The 24,052-nt window shown below is 38.6% G+C and overlaps 1 protein-coding gene across 2 annotated transcripts in view; it reads left to right on the forward strand.

The window, feature by feature from the left end:
• magi1a (membrane associated guanylate kinase, WW and PDZ domain containing 1a) overlaps positions 1-24,052 on the forward strand; it is a 184,018-nt gene that overhangs the window by 149,747 nt on the left and 10,219 nt on the right. Inside the window, exons 13-18 of one of the 2 annotated variants that reach the window (XM_051652787.1) lie at positions 4,976-5,010; positions 8,488-8,749; positions 12,975-13,066; positions 14,042-14,234; positions 15,973-16,284; positions 18,800-18,967. In XM_051652787.1, the coding sequence (XP_051508747.1) occupies positions 4,976-5,010; positions 8,488-8,749; positions 12,975-13,066; positions 14,042-14,234; positions 15,973-16,284; positions 18,800-18,967 (1,062 nt within the window). Of the gene's footprint in view, positions 1-4,975; positions 5,011-8,487; positions 8,750-12,974; positions 13,067-14,041; positions 14,235-15,972; positions 16,285-18,763; positions 18,968-24,052 lie in introns of both variants that reach the window. The other variant, XM_051652785.1, reaches the window with a different exon arrangement.

The raw sequence follows: 24,052 nt of genomic DNA on the forward strand, positions 1-24,052 counted from the left end.
CGCCACTGTGATATAATTGTTTCCATTGACTGGTGGGTAACAGTTTACATTATATAACATTTCCATGGCAATACACTCACCTGCATAATGTGTTTTGGGCATAGCATTTAATAATGTGTATTAAAAATCTTTGATGCTTGCCCAGTCTCAAAGCCCACGACATGTGCTTGCTATGTACACATGCGTCAGATGGATACATTGTCAAGTAAAATGTAGTTTGAATCTTAGAAAAACACATCTCAAAAATTGGAGTTGCGCTATGTCCAGCTGTTTGAACACAAAGCATCCTCATCTTGCGCTGTCTACTGTCACTGAGTTTTTTTTGGTCTGTACAGCCGTGCGTTGCCTGTTTAGCTGGATTTGTGCTTACTCTCCCCTGATGAACAAGACTCATAAAACTTAAAGGTGAACATTCCTTATTATGGCCCTTATTAATTTTTAACATATTATTTACGTAAATTTACGCACTGAAGTTTCTAAGTAATGCCACTGAATTAATGCACTAAATCGCCAGGCCTAAATATACTATATGTAGAATTATGTTACCGTGTACATCTGCTTGCATTTTGAGACAGCTGAAGGGTGTGTGCCCCTTGAAAAATCAGTGAGCAAGAAGAAAATATAGATAGTATTCCAATGACATCATGATATATAGAGCGCAACAGTGCCCGCCTACTTTTTCAGCTGTCTGGGTTCCAGAAGTATTTTTCCCATTCATTTCTTCCATAGACTTTTTTAATAAAAACCAAACTAACCAGCTCTGAGGTGAATCGCACATTACAGACTTTGTTTTAAGGCAAAAAATGTGTTGAAAATCAAACAAAAATACAAAGGTACAAGACTGTACTTACTGTCTTTCATGAGGGCACGGACTACAATCCCATGAAGCATTCTGAATGATGTAATCGAATATAAAACAATGGAAATATATAAAACTATAGATTTTAGTTTGTTGATTATAAGTATAAAAAAAATATAGTTTACATTTATTGCAAAACATTCCAATAAACACAAATATATAAGTAGTTTGAGAGTGCAGGGAGACTGACTAGTTTGTGTGGGTGGTGGCTTCTGGTCTTATTTTGCGGGCTTTTTTGGTCAAGGTTTTTTGATTGGTGGATCTTTCTCTGCTGTACCATGGGTAATGTAGTTGAATTCTGCTATTAAAGACCATTTTTTAAAAATGAAGTTGAAATAACACAGACGGATGGCTTCAACAGAAGCATACACCATTGATAAACAATCTCGGAGCTCATGGTAGGTCTGTCTTTAAAGGTTTATAAGTTAGTGTTGAAAATCAATTAGCCTATGGAAGATATGAATGGGATTTTTACTTCCGGAACCAGACTGTTGTGCTCTATTGTTGGGAGACCCAGATCAAAACAGTTTGTCTAACGGTGCTGTGGGAGAAAGAGTATTACTAAATACCATGTAAATTTTAGTATAGTATTTCAAGTTTACTGTACAACTGTATAGACATTATTTTGAATTTGTTTAAATTAAATCACTTTTTATTGTCACTTCACCATGTACACAAGTGCAATGGTAAGTGAAAGTCTTGGGCTCAGTTTTATCAACATGCAGTAGTTGAAGCAATTATACAGGTATGCACATGTATCAACAATATACATAATATACACATAAGGACAATATACACATTATCCTATACATAATAACTATTAAAGTTAAACAGAACAATAAATACAGTATACTGTTTTTATGAGCTACGTCAGCAGAGGGCATTTAGCACGCTTTAACAAACCTTACAAGCTGAGAGGTGTGATAACAGGACAGATTGGTGAACTCAGTTGCAAAATGAATTGCTGTCGACTGTATGCTTATGTTCAAAAGACACTTCGAAAGACACCAATTCTATTGTCTAATCAATGTTTTACTCATCTGCCACAATAAAGCAATATATTTAAATCTGAATCTATATATGTAAAATACAAAAATAGTTTATTTATAATTATTTATATTGAATTATCTTTATTTGGGGGCATTTCTAAGAAAATAATGATATCAGAATCAGAATGAGCTTTAATGCCAAGTATGCTTACACATACAAGGAATTTTTCTTGGTGACAGAAAATTCCAGTGCACAAACAATACAACAACAAGACAGAGATAATAATAATAATATTTTTTTTTTTTAAAAAAGCCAATTGAAAATAAAAGTATATATAGAAATACACAATAAGACAAAAAAATATATATATACAAATGTTCAAATACAAATCTGTTATATACAGTGCAAGGGAATGTAATGCAGGATATAAGAGGTAGGATATGTTAGATAAATATAATTGACTAATTTCATGTAATTATTGCACAATGGGGCAGTTTTAACTTTTCATGAGTTGGATAGCCTGAGGGAAAAATTGTTCTTGTGCCTGACGATTCTGATGCTCAGAGCTCTGTTGCGCCGGCCAGAAGGCAAGAGTTCAAAAAGGTAGTGGGCTGAGTAAGTGGGGTCCAGAGTGATTTTTCCAGCCCTTTTCCTCACTCTGAAAGTGTACAGTTCTTGAAGGGAGGGCAGGGGCAACCAATAATCCTCTCAGCAGTCCAAACTGTCCTTTGTAGTCTTCTCATGTCTGATTTCATAGCTGAACCAAACCACACAGCTATTGATGTGCAGAGGACAGACTCAGTGAGTGCTGAGGACAACTGGATTTGCAGCACCTGTGGCAGGTTGAACTTCCTCAACTGGAGAAGAAAGTACACCCTCTACTGGGTCTTTTTCACAATGGAGTTAATGAGGGTCTCCCACTTCAGGTCCTGGATGGTAGTGCCCAGGAACCTGAATGACTCCATTGCTGCCACAGTGCTGTTTAGAAAGGTGAGCATGGTCAATGTTGGGGTGTTCTAAAGTCCACAATCATCTCCACTGTTTTGAGCGTATTGAGCTCCAGGTTGTTATGCCTGCACCAGTGAGAGGGCCGTTCAACCTTCCTTCTGTATGCAGACTCATCTTCATCTTGGATGAGTCAGATGACAGTAGTGTCATCTGCAAACTTCAGGAGCTTGACAGAGGGGTCCTTGGCAGTGCAGTCATTGGTATACAGGGAGAAGAATAGTGGGGAGAGCACACATCCCTGGGGGGCACCAGTACTGACGTACATGTGCTGTGCTAATCATACATGTACATGTGAGCAGGGTGGTTGCAGGAAGTGTTGGTGTTTGTGTGAAGTGAAGGTCAGAGTGGGTGTGGAGTATGAGACTGAGCTTTTCAAATCTACAGTAAAACACATTCAGGTCGTCAGCCAGCTGTTGATTCCCTACAGTGTTGGGGGATGGTGTCTTGAAGTTAGTAATGTCTTTCAGGCCTCTCCACACTGATGCAGGGTCATTAGCTGAAAACTTGTTTTTCAGCTTCTCAGAGTAGCTTATTTTAGCCACTTTAATTTCCTTAGTCAGTGTGTTTTTGGCCTGATTATACAAGATTTTATCCCCGCTTCTGTAAGCATCTTCTTTGGTCTGACAAAGCTGCCTGAGTTTTGCTGTAAACCATGGTTTGTCATGAACGTTAAATAAGTCCTAGTAGGAATGCACATATCCTCACAGAAACTGATATATGATGTCAAAGTATCTGTGAGCTCGTCCAGATTGGTGTCTGCAGCTTCAAAAACACTCCAATCAGTGCTGTCAAAGCAGGCTTGTAGTTCCAGCTCTGCTTCATTGGTCCATCTTTTTACAGTCTTTACTAGAGCTGATTTTAGTTTCTGCCTGTAGGTTGGAAGAAGATGAACCAGACAGTGATCAAAGAGTCCCAAAGTTGCTCTAGGGACAGAGCGATATGCATCCTTTAATGTTGTGTAGCAGTGATCCACTATATTTCTGTCTCTGCTGGGGCATGTAATGTGCTGTTGGTATTTTGGCAGTTCACAGGTGAGTTTGGCTTTGTTAAAATCGCCAAGAATAATAATAAGTGAGTCCAGGTATTGTTGTTCCGTGTCTGTGATCTGATCAGCTAGCTGTTGCAGCGCTCCACTCACACATGCTTGTGGAGAAATAGTAACAGTCACCAGAATAAACTAGGAAAACACCAGTGGCGAGTAGAAAGGCTTACAGTTGATAAAGAGCGCTTCCAAATTAGGACAGCACATCTTCTGTTTAGTTAGGGAGAGAGCAGAGATGAATACTCGGCAGCGCTGTTCGAAAGCCACGCTGACGGATCTTGACCAACGCACCGGCTCGCATCCCTCGCTTGCGTCTCATAGTGCACTTTAACAACACAGCTGTGCCTCTGACTAAAATGTCCAGCAAAAAGACAGAATAGTCCAAAACTGGGAAAAGATTGTCTGGCCGAATGTTCAGCAGTTCTTCCCTGATAAAACTGATTGGAAAAAATTACTAAACACAGGACAAACAAACAAAAACAACAGATGAATTGGAGAGATCCACACCACGGCGGCCATCCATGGCGCCATCTTGATCAATATTCTATGTGAATATTATATGTGATTAATTGTTAATTAATCAACATGTTATGTTATTAATTCAGTTACAAATTTTAATCAGTTGACAGCCCTAATTTATACGTTATATTAGTATTCTTGTATGGCAACACGTAGAAAAGATTGTGTGAATCGAGTTTCATTGCATTATTAATGAGTTCATATGCGTGTGTAGAGGGGCAGAGTAGGTGAGAGATTAAAAATAACACTTTCGTGTGTTTGTGTGTGCGTGCATGTCAAGGCAGTGCATGTAACAGAAAGAAAGGGGCGGGGCAAACAGAAACGTGCACACACACGCACACAGGCAAGTGGGTGGAGCAGCATCCTCAGGCAGCAGCTGATCACACATCCACTCCAGACCAGACACACACACACAAGCAACAGGACTGCACCTGCATCCAGCGAGTGATGAAGGAGGGAAGCTGAAGCTGCGCTCGTCTGTGTGTAATGTAAAGGCTGTGTGTGTGTGTGTAATGTGATTGTGATGATCTCTCTGTCTCTCTGCCGCTGTCTCACAGGAGCCCTGCAGCCCAAGAGAAGCCCTAAAGTGCTGGTAAGACAACTTCACTAATGTCTGTCTGTCTGTCTTTCTTCTCATTTACCAGTCGCTCCTTTATTTCCTCTCCTCTCATCTCATCTGTGAGAATGTCAGTCTTGTGATTTTAGTCTTGAACTTACTTTGTTTATCAGTGTCTATTTAACACACACTTTTCTTTTGACTTCCCTAATAAGCTCACTGATTTTTATCAGTGATGGACTGTATATCAGCCAGACCAATTAATTGGTCGATATTTAAATTGTCATGAGATATCTCACCGGTTGGGCAGTGACAGCTCTAGATTCTGTATACAGCAAACAAAAATATGTCCTCTGTCCGTGGAAAATGACGCTTTCAACCTGTCAATCATTTTGCACGTTCTAATTGTATTTTAGTTTCAGCAAATTATTGAGGCATAATGCCATTTTTATGCCATTTTGATCATAACAGTTGTCAGTTGAGGGCTCTGTTATGCAGCTGTTGTTTTTGACAAATGTTTCTGCTCTATGTCGGTCTCAATAAAGCTCATTTGGTATCTTTGGACAATTACAGGATTTTGGAAAGAGGGGCATTGCTATTTCAACAGCTTAGTCTTGTGGAAGTAGAACGGCTGAAATCGCTTACTGCACCTTAAAAGTGCACTATATATATCCATTAGAGCCATCCACAATTCTCTCTACATATCTGTTTTGGCATTGGCTATTAAACAACTCATATCGGTAGACCACTACTGATGTTGTGAATTAGACAGAGGTAGATAAAGAATGAAAAAATGAAGGGGATTTCATAACAATTAATAAATAAAAATGTCCATGCTAGATTTCATTAATACATGTTTAGTTTGGAAGTGGCCTAATGCTATATTACTCTTTTATTAAGGAACATGAAAATACATTTTAAATCATCACTTTTCCAGCCCATATTATCCAGACTATAAATCTCATAATAATCCACAATATGCACAGGAGTGCTGAACTTTCCAATCGCTTAGAATAATTTTCACCTGGCTGATGATAAAACTTACATACATAGACTTGGATCATAGACTTGCATTAAAGGAGGGACCCAAATCATATATAGAGACCAGAAAATCATAGAGACTTGGGGATGAGCTCTTTTGACTTGTGCGAGTAAGCAACCACCCTAGTAACCTCACAGTAACGTGCTAAAAAAACATTCAGAATGTATAGCTACATAGCAAATCACCCAGAACATCCTAGCAACTGCATAGCAACATGCTAAAAACACTCACAACTCATGACCACATAGCAACACCCTAGCAACCACCCAGAACACACTAGCAACCGCATAGCAACATGAAAAAAACACTCAGAACTCAGGAGCACATAGCAGTGCCCTTGCAACCACCCAGAACACCCTGGAAACCATAAAGCGATGTGCCAAAAGTGCACAGAACAAATACTGTAGCTACATAGCAACATCCTAGCAACCTCCCAGAACACCCTAGCAACCGCACAGCAATGTGCTGAAACCGCTCAGATTTCATAGCAACATTGCAATGCCCCAGAAATCACCCAGAACAACATGACAACTGCATAGTAATGCCCTAGCAACCACCTAGAACACCCAAGCAACCATATAGCAATGGGCTAAAACCACTCAAACTCATAGCCACATAACAACACCCCAGAAATCACCCAGAATATCCTAGCAACCACATAGCAACACCCTAGAAACCACAAAGCAATGTGCTAAAACCCCTCAGAACTCATAGCCACATAGCAAAGCCCCAGAAATCACCCACAACACCCAAGCAACTACATAGCAACAAACTAAAAAAACACTCAGAACTCATGAGCACATAGCAATGCCCTAGCAACCACCCAGAGCACCCTGGAAGCCATAAAGCAATGTGCCAAAATTGCACTGAACAAATACTGTAGCTACATAGCAACACCCCAGTAATCACCTAGAACACCTTAGCAGCCACATGGCAACAAGCTAAAAACATTCAGAACTCATGAACGCATAGCATCATCTCAGAAATTACTCAGAACACACTAGCAACCACTCAGAATACACTAGCAACCTCCCAGAACACCATAGGAACCACTTAGCAATATGCTAAAACCGCTCAGAACTCATAGCAATGCCCCCGAAATCACCCAGAATGACATGGAAACTGCATAGCAATGCTCTAGCAACCACACAAAAAACCCTAGAAACCTCCCAGAACACCCTAGCAACAACATAGCAATGGGTTCAACTGCTCAAAACTCATAGTCACAAAGCAATGCCCCAGAAATCACCTAGAATAACTTGGCAAATGCATAGCAATGCCCTAGCAACCACCCAGAAAACCCTAGCAACCTCCTAGAACACCATAGGAACCACATAGAAATGTGTTAAAACTGCTCAGAACTCATAACCACACAGCAACACCCCCTAAATCACCCAAAACACACTAGCAACTGCATAGCAATGCCCGAGCAACCACACAAAATACCCTAGCAACGCCCTAGCAACCACCCAGAATACCCTAGCAACCACCCAGGACACCTAAGTAAACACATATCAATGTGCTAAAAATGCTCAAAACTCACAGCCACATAGCAACACCCCAGAAATCACCCAAGATATCCTAGAAACCACATAGAAACGCCCTAGCAACCCAAAAGCAATGTGCTAAAACCCCGCAGAACTCATAGCCACATAGCAACGCCCCATAAATTACCCAGAACACCCTAGCAACCACATAGCAACGCCCTAGCAACCACCCAAAATACACTAGCAACCTCCCAGAAAACCTAAGCAACCCCATAGCAATGTGCTAAAACCGCTTAGAACTCATAGGCACATAGCAACACCCCAGAAATCACCCAGAACACCCTAGCAACCACCTATTAATGTGCTATAACCACTCATAACTCATTGCAACCTAGCACCACCCTATCAATCACCCAGAATATCCTAGCAACCACATAGTATTGTGTGCATTTCAGTCACACACTCAACCTTGTGTGATTTGTGTTCCTCCTCTCACTCTTCCTCTTCCTCCCTGAATTGTCTTTTTTTTAGTTCTGAACTCTTTATTTGTTCAATTCTCCCTCCCTGCCCCATCCTGCACTAAATTCCATCTTCCTTCCATTTATCCATCTTCTTTTTACTCTTTCTCTCTCTCACATGTCATTCCCTGTTTCTATCTCTCCAGCCCACATCCATAAATTACCTTTCCAATTGTTCCATGGTGCTTACTGCTGTACAAGTTAAAATGGATAACTGAATTTACTCACCTTCATGTCAGTCCAAACCCATATCACCTACTTTCTTTCGTGAAACACAAAAGGAGATGTTTAACAGCATATTCATGCAGCTCTTTTCCATATAGTGATGGAAGTAAATGATGGCAGAATTTTCATTTTTGGTGGGAACTATTCCTTTAAGAATAGTTAAAGGTAAATTAAAGGTAAAAATAGTAAATTCCTTTAAGAATAGTTTGAAGTAAACATTTGTCATGTTTGCATCTCTCAGCAGTTGGAGAGGAAGGACAGTCAGAGCAGCTCTCAGCACAGTGTGTGCAGTCATCGCAGCACACACACAGACTCGCCCGCTCGTCCTGTTCCCATCGTGCCCAGCAACTCGCTGGTGGCTCCCCTGCCTGTACCGCCACCCCCCAACCAGCCTCTGCCCGTCCTGCCCCCCTTTGACCCTGCGGCGGCAAATGGAACACTCCAGAAGAAACCAGACCCCTTCAAGATCTGGGCTCAATCCAGGAGCATGTATGAGAGCCGCAGTGAGTAGCCCACCTTCATTCTCACAGCGTTTACAGCTCTGAACTTTAGCTGGCAGCCAGACGTAACAGAGCAGGCTCTTATTCTCATATATTTGTCACAACACTGCTTTTTTTTAGCATCCATCTGTTGAGGAGTAAAGAGTTAACATGCTCTTCTCTCACATGGCTTTTACAGCTACTCTCCTAGTTAATAGTGCACCTAAAAATAAAACAAATTCTGTCACCATTTGCGTGTCACGCTCATGTTGTTCCATACTCTGATGACTTTCTTCTGTGGAACACAAACAATGATATTTTGAAGAATGTGTTCTGAACTGTTTTTTTTTGTTTGTTTTTTTTTATATAATGTAAGTCAATGGAGTCCAAAACTTTCAAGCTTCAAAAAGCGCATAAAGGCAGCACAAGGGTAATCCATATGACTCCAGTGGTTTAATCCATATTTTCTGAAGCAATATGATCGGTTTCGGGTGAGAAACAGAACAAAATGTAACTCCTTTTTTTTACTATAGATCTTGACATCTACAGTCTCCTTGGAACAGTCCTTGCGCTTGATGCATGTGCAGAGTGCTATACACAAACCAGACAGTTTACACCCAGTTCAGCTATTTGGGAAATTCAGATGAGAGTTAAAATGATTGAGTCACAAGTTGAATTTTTTGGGGCTGCATTCACCAAAACATTGATGGTAAACACTAGAAAATGAAAATGCAATGTCTTATTGATGTACACAGTGATACAGGGATTGGGTTCCTGGCAACCGTGCAGCATCAAAGAATCACTGTGTTCCAATCGGGCCAGATTTCATGACATACACCGAACAGCCACAACATTAAAACCGCCTGCCTAATATTGTGTAGGTACCCCTCGTGCTGCCAAAACAACGCTATTTTTTCTCAACTTGTACAGAGCGGTTATCTGAGTTACCGTAGACTTTGTCAGCTCAAACCAGTCTGGCCATTCTCTGTTGACCTCTCTCATCAACAAGGTGTTTCCATCTGCAGAACTGCCGCTCACTGGATGTTTTTTGTTTTTGGCACCATTCGGAGTAAATTCTAGAGACTGTTGTGTGTGAAAATCCCAGGAGATCAGCAGTTACAGAAATACTCAAACCAGCCCATCTGGCACCAACAATCATGCCACAGTCCAAATCACTGAGATCACATTTTTTTCCCCATACTGATGGTTGATGTGAACATTAACTGAAGCTCCTGAGCCGTATCTGCATGTTTTTATGCACTGCTGCCACACGATTGGCTGATTAGATAATCGCATGGATGATTGTTGGGGATGATTCAAGCTTGAAGTACATGTAACTTTGTGTTTTTATGAACCGTGTCAGCTGTGTGTCTCGACTGAACTAACTCTGATGTACTTTAAGCACACTGCATTGTTAGTGACCTTCAGATGTTACCTTCACCTGCACCCACTGTCTTCATTATATTTATTGTTAGTCATTAGTATGAAAAGAGAGCTGTACTTGTGCTATAAAGATTCTGCCAATAACGTTTCATCCTAAAGTAGGGGTGGGTGATTGTGATTCTTTCTTAAATTATTCTTGATTGATTGACCGAAGTTCATAATCAGAATTTTGCACACAAAAAAATTAATAATTAAGTTTCATGATTTTTCTGCCTATTTTTATTGGCAGGTGAGAGCAGACATGTTTTAGTTTTATGTGGAATAGTAACAGAATTGTGCAACTTGCCAAAGATGTGCACCACTAAACTGTTGCAGAAGGGGCTGTCAATTTAACGTGTTAATTTAGTGTGATTAATTACAGAATATAAAAAATACAGCATGTAAAAAACAAAAACAAAACAATTGATCATGCCTCCTTTACGTAATTTCCGCAAAAAAATACAGGATAATTCAAGCTTGAAGTACATGTAACATTGTGTTTTTATGAGCCGTGTCAGCATGGGGCAGTCAGCATGCCTCAACAAACATAATGAGAGCCGCTGAGGACATGTTCTTGACTGCTGGATGAGCACAACAGAATGTGGGGATCTCAAGACACGATTTTCAAAGTTTCAAAAGTCCTAAAAACGTGTCATTTATGACATGAAAACCAGTAAGATGCTCCAAAAGAGTCTGTCTGACGCACATGAGGACCACCGCATCAAGACCCTGTCATGGCCAGCCCAATCTCCAGACCTGAACCCCATTGAAAACCTCTGGAATGTGCTCAAGAGGAAGATGGATGGCCATAAACCATCAAACAAAGCTGAACTGCTTGAATTTTTGCGCCAGGAGTGGCATAAAGTCACCCAACAGCAATGTGAAAGACTGGAAGAGAGCATGCCAAGATGCATGAAAGCTGTGATAGAAAATCAGGGTTATTCCACCTAATATTGATTTCTGACCTCTTCCTAATTAAAACATTAGTATTGTGTTGTTAAAATTGAATATCAACTTGTTTTCTTTGCATTATTCAAGGTCTGAAAACACTGCATCTTTTTTGTTATTATGACCAGTTGTCATTTTCTGCAAATAAATGCTCTAAATGACAATATTTGGGAGAAATGTTGTCATTAATTAATTAACAAAAATGTTCATTTTACTCAAACACATACCTATAAATAGTAAATCCAGAGAAACTGATCATTTTGCAGTGGTCTCTTAATTTTTTCCAGAGCTGTATATATATATACAGCTCTGGAAAAAATTAAGAGACCACTGCAAAATGATCAGTTTCTCTGGATTTACTATTTATAGGTATGTGTTTGAGTAAAATGAACATTTTTGTTAATTAATTAATGACAACATTTCTCCCAAATATTGTCATTTAGAGCATTTATTTGCAGAAAATGACAACTGGTCATAATAACAAAAAAGATAAATAGCCATTTTATAAAAATAGGCTATTTATAAGTATTTGAATTGATTTTTATTATTTATATTAAATTATCTTTATTTGAGGTCCTTTATTAGTAAATATTAATATACAGGTATGCGATTAATTGTGATTAATTCAATTTAAAATTGTAATCGATTGAAAGCCATAATAGAGATATATCGATAATTTTTTGATATACAATCGTAACCACCTTATGTGAAATCTAATGAAAACGTGACGTGCCTAAAGATTCCCAGCCATGGTATTTATGTGCTTGTTATTGGTTGTGCATGTGCACACAGGCGTGTTCAGTGGCAGATTGCACCGTGACTCCTGGTGGCTCTTCATAGTGCCAATTCTCAGTCAGGCCTGTTAATCGCTCCACACGGAGTAAACAGGCCAGCCAGACCTTTCAAACAATCCGTGTGTGGCTTCCTCGACAAGCATGTGAATTAAACACTGCATGCTAAGCGTCTGTGGTGAACATTATGTCGTTCTCTGTGTGGGAGCCACGCACCGTTCAGGCTTACTGATTGGCTGAGTGTTAGTCTGTCCGAGTCAGCATGAAACGTGATTGGCCCAGGAAGAGTTTTCTGATTATCTTCAATTTGCATATATACTATTATTCAGTACTATTAGAAGTAGTACAGTAGTGTTAGTACTACAATAAATTAAACAGGAAAACAATATCATATCTGCAGAGATTTTTCAATAGAGTTGTACAGTGGCAAATATACATGCACCAACCACTTTATTAGGAACACCTGTACATCTACTTATTCATGCGATTATATAATCAGCCAATCATGTGGCAGCAGTGCAATGCATAAAATAATGCAAGTATCAAAATCTGCTAAGAAAGGCCCCCAAATAAAGATAAATCAGTATAGATCATCATAATTTAAATAAGTATGAAATATATCAAATAAAATGTAATAACTCAGATATTCAGATTGAAATATAAAATTGGCACTTTTGAATCATTGTACTGGTTTCAGCGTCATAAACTAATGCATTTTTAAGACGCTATGTAGTTGAAACTCTGAAAATCGCATCTTGAGATCCCTGGGTTCTGTTGTTTGAGTGGCTCTCATTCTGTGTCTGAGGTGCTTGTGAGGTTTGTTGAGGTGCGCTGACTGCCCCCTGCTGATGTGACTCGTAAAAACACAAAGTTACATGTACTTTAAGCTTGAATTGCTCCGATGGTAGGAAAATACGTATTTACGTTTTTAAAATACATATGGATTAGGTGACATGATTAATTGTTATTTTTTGTAACGCATTGTTTTTTATATAATTAATCACACTACAATTACTCGTACTGTGATATAGTATTTTGATCACACCCCTAATTGTTGGCAGATAATAGATAGTTGTTTTTATTTGCAGTGACGGATTCTCAAGAGCAGGACATTTTCCTGTGGAGGAAAGACACTGGCTTCGGCTTTAGAATCTTGGGAGGAAACGAACCCGGAGAACCAGTGAGTCAGAACACACACACACACACACACACACACACAATAAATATAACAGCAGTACCTTGCGTTGTAGAGCTGTGAATCGTCATGTAAATAAAAAACGTTGAAACATTTGTTAAGTATGCACTGGGCAGGGGTTTTGCTACGGTCTCAACCACTCTATTCCAAAACCTAGTGAGCTGCTTGCTGTCTGCTGTCTTTATAGGCAGCGTCCTAGCCATCATGGACCCTCATAAGTGACCGATTTGGAGAGTTTTACATTGGTAACTCACACAAATAGTGTTCCTCACTTGAAGCGTACAAGAGACTCGACTCACAATTGATTTCAATTGAGTTTGATGTTAGCATGTTGCTAAGCTAACCTCGATGCTCTTATAAGCATAAAAAAAAAAAACACTGCACACACATGTAAGGGTAACATAGTCCGTTTTAATTATATGAATCAATATTGTTTAGTACTGAATGAATATTAATCATAATTCTCACATAGGACACAAGATGCCTCCATTGTATTTGGCCAAAAGCGCGCAGCGTGATCACATTTTAGAACAGCCTTAGTGTTGGGAGTATGCCTTTGATGGATTAAAATGCTGCCTAGGCCACTAGGTTTTAGAACAGATTGGAATAAAGTGGTTTATGTATTTAAATGTGCCATCATGAAGCTAAAGTGGTGCGTTCGGCAGAATTATCCCAAAAATAACTCATGCTCCATGTTAATGTTGTTTGGTTTGTAAACTACATGACAAAAGTGAAGTGAATAACTGTAAATGTAAACAGGTGAATCAACGTGCATTGAAACTGAGTTAGTGGGCATGGCTACAGTACTGTTATGTCACATTCTAACAAAGCTCCAGCCAATCAACTTCTGGAAACTGTCCTGCTCTGTACGCTGATATTCAGAAACTGTTCTCCTGTCCTACTCTACTCCTCTTTCCTTTTATCCTCTTCATCCTCAAAATTTCCGATATGTATTTGCAGATCTACATCGGGCACATAGTGAAGTATGGGGCGGCGGATGAGGACGGGCGTCTGCGGTCTGGAGACGAGCTCATTTGCGTTGATGGCACAGCTGTGGTGGGCAAGTCTCATCAACTGGTGGTTCAACTCATGCAGCAGGCAGCTAAACAGGGCCACGTCAACCTCACTGTGCGACGCAAGACTAGTTATGGAGGTAAACACACACACACACACACACACACGTATACTTTAGTGTTAATTCACTACTTTCTATTTTTATTTCATTTAGTATTTGGATTTACAATTTCAATTTAGTTTTAGTTAGATTTAATTGTTCATAAATAGATTTTATTTTGTTTATATCTGTGGAAAATAGCTTTATTTAGTTTTAGTTTTCATACCTTAACACAGCATCTCAAATTAGTCATGTTTGCATCAAAGTTACGAATCTAGTTTAATTAGAAGTTACGCTCTAATAAACTCAGTGTTTGCTAGTGTTCAGCAGCAGATGTCTTGTGTTTTGGAGTGAAAGTGTGTCACACAGTTCTGGGAGGTAATACTGTAGTAGTTAACCAGAGCAACATTTAAGAGTGAATACTGTATGGATTCACATGATGTATATCAGTTCTATAGGAATATACTCTGCAAATGTGTTTCCATCATAGTTATATATGCGCACGTCTTTTTATAAGATCACCTCGAGTGAGCATATACATTTGTATGTGCATTTTGGACATTTTTTTGCATCTTGGTGTTCCATCCAACATTTTTATTTGTTTGTTTGTTTGTTTTTTTACAATATCAGAAAATGTCAGTTACATGTGAGTCAGGTTGCTGCTGCTTAGGTGTTTGTTTTGTTTGTTTGTTTTGACTGAATACTCTAATATTTTGAAGTCTTGAGAGATTAATAAGAACAGCACTGATTCAGATACAAAAACTGAATTAGTTTTCTCTGAGTTTCCTTTGTATTTCACTGCAACAGTAATATCATCTTAGTACATATCCACCCTACGGAGTAACATCAAGAAAGCGTCACCTCTTATTGCAAATGTCTTTTAGCAAACACATGTAAGAAAACTTACTGTATTTTTACATGCAATGTTTTATTTATCATGATGTATGATCATAGCCTCTCATCCAGTGCACGCACTGTTATTATATACATCAAATGTTAACACTTTACATTATATTACAATAAGGTAGTATTCGTTAACATTAGTTATCTACATTAGTCAACATGAATGAACAATGAGTAATACTTTTACAGCATTTATTAATCTTAGTTAATGTTCATTTCTGTTATACTAATACATTCTTGAAATTAAAAGTGGTATTCATGAACATTAGTTAAAGAATTTTGAACTAATATGAATTAACCATGAACAATTGTATTTTTATTCATCAACATTAACCAAGATTAATAAATGTTGTAAATAATTATTGTTCAATATTAGTTTATGATACCTAAAGCATTTACTAATATTAACTAATAGAACCTCATTGTAAAGTGTTACCAAAAATATATATACATAAGATGTCAGGCACAGGACAGACAAGACTATGATTTGCTACTTATCTGGGGACATTCTCAGTCTAGAGAGCATTTTATTGGACACAAATCTGTACACACCATCAATATTACCGGTCCATTTAGATCCAGTAGACTGTACATTGTAAATGTGTATATCTGCAAAAGGAACACAAGAATTTAGATGATTAAAGACATGGAATGAAAGTCACAAATCTCCAATTCTGATTTTCATAAAACAGAGAACCTCAAATATTTAATATTATACTTGAAAGAACTTGAAAGATGTTTAATCAGGTCGGCTACATTATTCATCATAACACATTTTGGCACAAGCTGAAGACACATTATTTATATCATAATGTTCTTATTTCGTCAGTTGTAAATGTACATAACTCTTCTTTTTCTCCCTGTGTTTGTGTAGCATATAAGGGGGAGGTTGACGTCCCCCCGTCTCCTGCATCATCTCATCACAGCAGCATGCAGGCGCCTTCGCTTACAGAGGAGAAACGGACGCCGCAGGGCAGCCAGAACTCACTCAACACAGTCAGCTCTGGGTCGGGCAGCACCAGTGGGATTGGCAGTGGAGGAGGTGGTGGCAGCGGGAGCACTGTGGTTGCCATGGCAACAACCACTCTACAGCCCTATGATGTCGAGATCCAACGCAGCGAGAACGAAGGTTTCGGGTTCGTCATTGTGTCGTCCGTGTCGCGGCCTGATGCTGGAACTACAATTGGTACGATATTTGTTTGTGTGTGAATATTTTAGAATTTAGAAAAAGTTAGTGTGAGAAAAGCCAGAAACAGACGTGCGGTCCTACTGGACATACTTATTGTGCATTCTTGCATTACTGTGGCGGTAACAAACCTCATTACTCAAGGGGGCAATAGAGTTTCCTTCAAATGTCTGAGCCATTAAAGGTGCACTCTGTAATTTTTTCCTCATTAAAAAAGTTTAACTCCTAAAGACATGAATTGTAATTTTAAAACATATATATAAAATCATGAGCACTCACATTAAAATGAAGACTTCAGTCATATCAGTAACCTGATAAAAGCTGTTTTATTCTACATGGAGAGGGTCCACACATGTTAGAATCACATGACCAGCTGAATACTACTCACTTAATCTCAGTAACTGTCCTGTTATTGGACACTTTCACTCGATTAAAGTAATCATGGCTGACTGTGAATAATACATTTCTACAATGGCATCTGAAACTGAATAATGTTTCTGTAAATGATGCTGCATCCAAGCCACTAGATGTCCGTGTAAGTCCAAGATGACACAAAGACAAAAGTTACTGAGTGCACCTTTAATCTGGATGTGTTATTATGCAGGTAGCTAGCAATAAACATGCTCAGCAAGATTCTGTTGCTCCGTCATGACATTAGTCAAACCTGAAAGAGAAGACAAGAATGCTACATGTACTTGTGTTGCATTATGAATTGTATTCTGACACATTTCAGAACACAACAGCATGTAAAATCGAGCTTGTTTCAGGGCAAAACGTCTAACACATATTTTACACTAAGGTGGAATTTTCACTTGATTATTTGATGAGTTTTTACTGATCAGCTTTCCAATCATGTAAAGTGTTTGTGAGTGTAAATGCCATTCAAGACACACTCAAGACAGGTAGCAATCCTATCACTCAAACCCATTAAACCGGGATTTGAAGATTTATATCCGTTTTGCATAGACACATTTAAGTGTACATGTAATGTTCAAACCTACACAAATCACTATTAGATCATAAAATAGCCCATCGTCAAGAAAAACGAAAACCAAAGGATGCAAAACACTTTGGGGGTAATTCAAGAATGAGCAGTGTCCGCTGATAACGTTGTGTTGTTTTAGCATAATACACTAAAATTAGTAGAAAATAAAAAATAAAAAAACCCAGCCCTTTTACATAAAATTACATTTACCGACAGCTTTCTGTTGGCAGAGATAGCGCAACTTTAATCACATTGAGCAAATACCACTGACGTTTGTGGTCGGCACTTTTGTTCATTTTCACACAGTTTGTTTTGGTCATAATTTTTGTCTTTTGATGAAAGTGTCCTTTAAATTTATAGGTCATATTCGTTCATTTTAGTCTGTTTTACTCTGACTAAAATGGCATATAATTTTAGTCTACAAAAATATATAATAGTTGACAAAAAAAATGGTAATACACCAAACTTTAACTAAATATTCAAATATTTTGAAAAACATATAAACTACTTACAAATATTTAAGTATGTGTCCAACATATTAAATATGAATATGTTAAATATGTAAGATTAAACATGAGAAAATTGTCCTGAAAATCTGAGCTCCTGAAAAAACAACATATAATAAATATAATGAAGGATGAGCTACTTTTACAGTTGACTTGTGAATTCTTCACGTTTAGACAGTTTAGGATATTGTGTTGCATGTAGCATGTTTTTAAGAAAACGGCATATTCACAATGCAAACTATGCATTCTGACTAGCTAATTTAGTTCAAGTTCACCTGTTCATTGGCTTCACTGTCTGTGCAGATGTTAGTTGTAATATGACATTTATAGTGATTCATGTCACATATATAGGATGTGTTTGAGCGAGGTAAACACATTAGTAAAGTTCATTGTTAGCTCAAGTTCATTGAGACTAGATTATTTCAGTCACAGTGTTTTAAATTATTTGAAAAGTCATGACATTCTTGATAAGGAACACACTTTAAACTAACTTACTGCCCCCTACTGACTGAAACTCACAAAAACATGAAGGTGGTACTCAAGCTTGAATTGCTACTACATGGTAAGAATATTCATAATGGGGGTCTGTTACAGGAAGTGATGTCAACACTCTCAGCTGCACCACTAACCTTTCTGATCATTAACCAGCATCTGAATGGCATTCACACTTTATACACTCAATATACTCTATGAAATTCAGTACTGTAAAGAGTAAACTGTCCATGATAAATGATGTGACTTTATATGAATCTTCAATCAGCTGTTCATCAGTCTGGCTTGCTGTCACTGTAAATGAATTCCTCTGTTCCCCTTTAATCTTTTTTCTGCATATGAATATGGTCACAATCTGACTCTCTCATTATGTTGATTCTATAAATTGGGGCTTATTTTTCCTTTTCTCTCTCTTTGTCTCCCAAACCTGTCTCATTGCCATCTATCCTTCCTCTCATATCTGATGCACACACACACACACACTGTGACCGCTCAGTTGGAAACTCGTGTGTGGCCATGCCTCATAAAATAGGGCGCATCATCGAGGGCAGTCCCGCAGACCGTTGTGGAAAGCTGAAGGTTGGTGATCGGATCCTGGCCGTCAACAGCTGTTCCATCACTAACAAATCTCACTCTGACATCGTCAACCTGATCAAAGAGGCCGGCAACACTGTCACGCTGCGCATCATACCTGGAGATGGTGAGTTAGTGTGCAATCTAAGAGCAGAGCCATTTTTGTCATAGAAAGCACCCATCATATACAGCTACTTGTGATTGACAGATGCACATGATAAGCATTGATTTGCCGGTATATATGACAAACAAAGCAAATTAATTCAGGTGTAAAATACCATAAATGGGTGTTTCTTCAACTTCGGGCACTTTTAGTATTGTGGATTTCTAGAAAGTAAAGTATCATCAAAACAAATATTTTTTTAATTTGTCAACTAACAATGTTCAACAGTGTTTACATGCATCACAGGACATTTTTTCTAAAAGTCATGAACATTCCCACCACAGTGTCAATTCAGCACATCTCAAATTCTGTATTGTGTTTAATGACCGACTCGTTTGTGCTAAGGCTAAATTCATAGTTAATATTTTACACTTTACATAATTTGGCAAATTGATTATACTGTAAATGACGCCCAATAAAAATATTCTGCTCACAAGTGATATTTCCCTTGATTTTATTTTATCTCAAGCATGCTCTTCACTGACACTTTTGTCCACATGTTTAACAAGTACACTAACTATTGAAAAAAAGTGTTTGACGTGGTGGAAATGATGCACCAACTGTGGGACAGTTGTAATTTTTGACAAATTGTTAGAAATCGTTTTCACACAATAAATATTGATTTGTTTATTTCACTCCTTGTTGAGATTAATATAGTTTTAAACATGTAATAATCATTTTTTTAATAATGTATTTTCATAGTTTAATATTGGAAGTCTGGGTCAGGGACAAGAATAAAAATTAAATCTATAAATAAAAGGCATTTGATAAAAACCAAAAATAAATGATGGTAAAATTAAATATTCGTCGAATTTAAGATAAAAATGCACATTCGAATGCTAAAATGAACATTAGAATTTTGGATGTGTGCCAAGAACTGATGATGCTGTTCAGATTGATCGCATTCTTGGGCTAGAACAGATGCAGTGCAACGAATAAAACAGAATGCTGGTGTCTGGAGATGCGTTTTAAAGGTTGAATTGTCTTTTATATTGACACAGCATCTAAAAAATGCATCGTTCCTGTACAGGCTACACAAAAAATGGTGCAACAGTCAAAGGCGTCCATCAACTGCATGCTTACATAGAAAAAGACTGATGTGTTCGGCGTGAATGGCCCCTTAGGTGGATGTCTTTGGCAGTTGTGTCTTGACTATCTTTTTTTTGCGTCTCACTGTGTAAACATTAAGTACGTACATACAACTTTATTTAATGAAAAACACTGTGGTACTGCCGGTATTATGAATCTTGAGTTTGTGGTAGTTCTATGGCACCGGCATATGCTACTGTGCAACACTAAATTAACATTGAACCATCTATTGAAGCATTTATTTTGTAGTTTTACTTTTTCACTTAATATTTGAGAATATGAACTGGCTAAATCTTTAGACTTTATCATTTTATACACTTTTGTTAACAGACAGATATTTTCTTTGCAATAAACAATCACTATAACACGGTGCTGATTGGTTTATATTTATTAGTTTTGCCCTCTTTTGAAAGCAGGAGACAACTTCGATTTAAAAATCTGGGCCCGTATTCATAGAGATTTTTATCTTACCACTAGGAGTTCTCCAAAGTGTTCCTAGCTAGGAGTTTTTGCTTAAAACCTACTCACAAAACTGCTATGAGCAAGTTTTACTAAGGAAATCTTAAGATAAGAGTAAGGCGGAGTTGACCTCGTTGCTATGGATGACATTTTTATTATGACGTTTTACTACGCCTCTCTATTGACCAACGTTGAAAATATGTTTTATTAGCGTGCTCTTTTAAATTGCCCTCAGTGATTGGTAGACAGGGAATCACTATTTGTCAGCTAAGACAAACAACAATATATATATATATATATATATATATATATATATATATATATATATATATACACAATGATGAGCCAAAACATTATGACCCCTCACAGGTGAAGCGAATAACGTTGATCATCTCCTAACAAGGCCACATGTCAAGGTCTGGGTAGATTAGCGAACAATCAGTTCTCATTGTCAACTTGTTGAATGCAGGAGTAAAGACCTGAGCGACTTTGACAGGGGCCAAATTGTTATGGCCAGACGACTGGGTCAGAGCATCTCTGACCACAAACCGGTGACAGGATGTTGGCTGCTCAAGGCTCATCGATGTGCGAGGGCAATCCCGTTGGGTTCGAACCGACAGAAGGTCTACTGTGGCACAAGTCACAGAAAATTTTAATGATGGTTACAGGAGGAATGTGTCACAACACACAGTGCAACGCACCCTGCTGCGTATGGGTCAGAGTGCCCATGATGACCCCTGTCCATCATCGAAAGTGCCTACAATGGGCACACCAGCATCGGAACTGGACCTTGGAGCAGTGGAAAAAGGTCGCCTGGTCCGATGAGTCCCGTTATCTTTTACATTATGTGGATGGCCATGTACAGTATGTGTGCACCATTTACCTGGGGAAGTGATGGCACTAGGATGCACTGTGGGAAGATGACAAGCCGGTGGAGGGAGTGTGATGCTCCGGGCAATGTTCTACTGGGAAACCCTGAGTCCGGCCATTCATGTGGACGTCAAACCTACCAAAACATTGTTGCAGACCAGGTACACCACTTCATGGCAATGGTATTCCCTGATGGCAGTGGCCTCTTTCAACAGGATAATGCACCCTGCCACACTGCACACGTTGTTCGGGAATGGATGAAGAGTTCAAGTTGTTGCCCTGGCCTCCAAATTCCCCAGATCTCAGTCCGATTGAGCATCTGTGGGATGTGCTGGACCAACAAATCCGATCCACGGTGGCTCCACCTCGCAACTTACAGGATTTGAAGGATCTGCTGGTGCCAGATCCCACAGGACACCTTCAGGGGTCTTGTAGAGTCCATTTCTGGCACTTCAGCACTGTTTTGGTGGTACACTGAAGATCAACAGCATATAAGGCAGGTGGTCATAATGTTTTGGCTCATCAGTGTATATACAGTACTGTGCAAAAGTTTTAGGCACTTGTGAAAAACTTTCAAAGTGAGGATTTCTTAAAAAAATAATGACATAAATAGTTTTCATTAATCAATTAAGGTCATACAAAGTCCAGTAAAGTCCCTTTTGCCTTCAAAACAGCACCAATTCTCCTACTTGTTGGCAGATAGGATGTTCCAAGCTTCTTGGAGAATTCGCCACAGTTCTTTTATTTATTTATTCTCAATTACTTCTATCTCTTCCGTGTAATCCCAGACTGACCCGATGTTCAGTGGGGGGTTTTGTTAGGGCCATGACATCTGTTACAGGGCTCCATGTTCTTCTATTCTATTCTATTCTGTTTGCAAAAGGAATGTTTGGGAGTATAAAATGTATATTTCCTATGGACACACTAAAGTAGCAGATATAAATAACCATCTTAAGACAAATGTTTTTGTGAAACATCTTACGTGCCTAAGACTTTTGCACAGTACTGTATATTCATGTAGATAGATGGATGGATGGATATTTTTTTCAGTTGATTAACATTTCTTCATCCTGCGTTGATTTAATGAAACAAGCTTGCATCCCGTCAACAGCATCAAAACACCGGGCCAGCCCTGCTATTGCCGTGATTCCCTGTGAATGCCCCCCTTTTTCTCTGCAGCGAGCGCTCATTCATAGGAAAAAATACGCTATGAATTGTCGGACGATGTGCGGCCTGGATAGATTATTCTGCTGACAAATGACAGAAATTCCAAATTCATCAGCTTTACACAGTTTTATTTTGATGTGGCCAGGGAGTGCAGAGTTGTCAAAGCCTTTATCTCCGGTGTAATTGGGTTGTTTCAGTTTGTAAGAGAGGTAACTGCATCTCTAACTAAGTCTTCAATAATGAAAACACCCTCGTGATTCAGGCGATGCCTTTTTATATGGTCAATGTCATAATAATATTCTAATATTTTAATGTGGATTGATGACAGCAACCATGCTTTGGATCGTCTATGATTAACTCTTAAGGATTTAGAAGTCCTCAGGACGACTTCTAAGTTGTCGCGGGTTTATGAGCTACTTTTAGCGTTAAAATGCTTCATGAATTACTCTTAGGTGAAAATTTTACGAGTCCAAAAATTAGGAATGACACGCCCCTCATTTTTAAGAATTGCTCCTAAATTTCCATGTTAGGAGCTACTTTTAGCCTTAAACTTTTTTGTGAATATGGGCCCTGGGCTCGTATTCACAAAACAAAACATTCACAAACATTCAGTTTTAATGAGATCTTAATATAACAAAAATAGTTGTTCTATCTATCTGTTTGTTTTAATAAAAAATCAGCCGCTGGGACATGAAAGTGCATGAAGTTGAAGACACACCCATATGTTGGTGAATTGCCAATGCATAAAACCAGGAAAAATATTTGGCTGCAGAACAGCCATGAATTATTAAATAAACCATTTTCTCACAATGGAAGCTGTGCCCGATACTTTGGGGTAAGCTGTGCCAAGTAATGGCCATTTTTTCCCTATGAAGTCATGTACTGAAGAAGCTCTATCAGCCTCACGAAGTTTGGGAAACTGAGTAGGAAGTGCACACTTGGAGTGTGTGAAGTAGATGACAGAATAGAGTGCCTCTTCTTCACTCTGCAGCACGCAGTGCATATACATGACAAAATAAACATATATTCTTTCAAATAGCAGCCTTCCTTGGTTAAATATTTACACAAGGCCATATTGTGATTTTGGTTAATTGTGCAGCCCTAGCTTTTATCATTTATCATCCATGCAGATTTGTTGCACAGAAACAGCCATGAACCAATCACAGTGCAGGGTGCTATAGGTCAGTTAACCATGAGTAAGAATTAAAGACACGTGCGTGCATCCCACGCTTGCAACACGCACAGGGTGATGTAAGTTTGATTTAATATGACAGGAGCAGCTATTTTTACCCCCTCATCACCAGAGAAAAACACACAGATAGAGAGAGCACAAGATGACTGAGAGAAGATGGATGATAAAGGATGATGGAGGGAGATGAATTGATATGTGACTAACAAAAACCACTAACAACAAAGTACCACATTTAATTGTTGTTGTTTTTTTGTTTGTTTTTTTGGAGACTA

The sequence above is a fragment of the Myxocyprinus asiaticus genome, chromosome 24 (genome assembly GCF_019703515.2).
Source record: "Myxocyprinus asiaticus isolate MX2 ecotype Aquarium Trade chromosome 24, UBuf_Myxa_2, whole genome shotgun sequence".
Taxonomy (NCBI): domain Eukaryota; kingdom Metazoa; phylum Chordata; class Actinopteri; order Cypriniformes; family Catostomidae; genus Myxocyprinus; species Myxocyprinus asiaticus.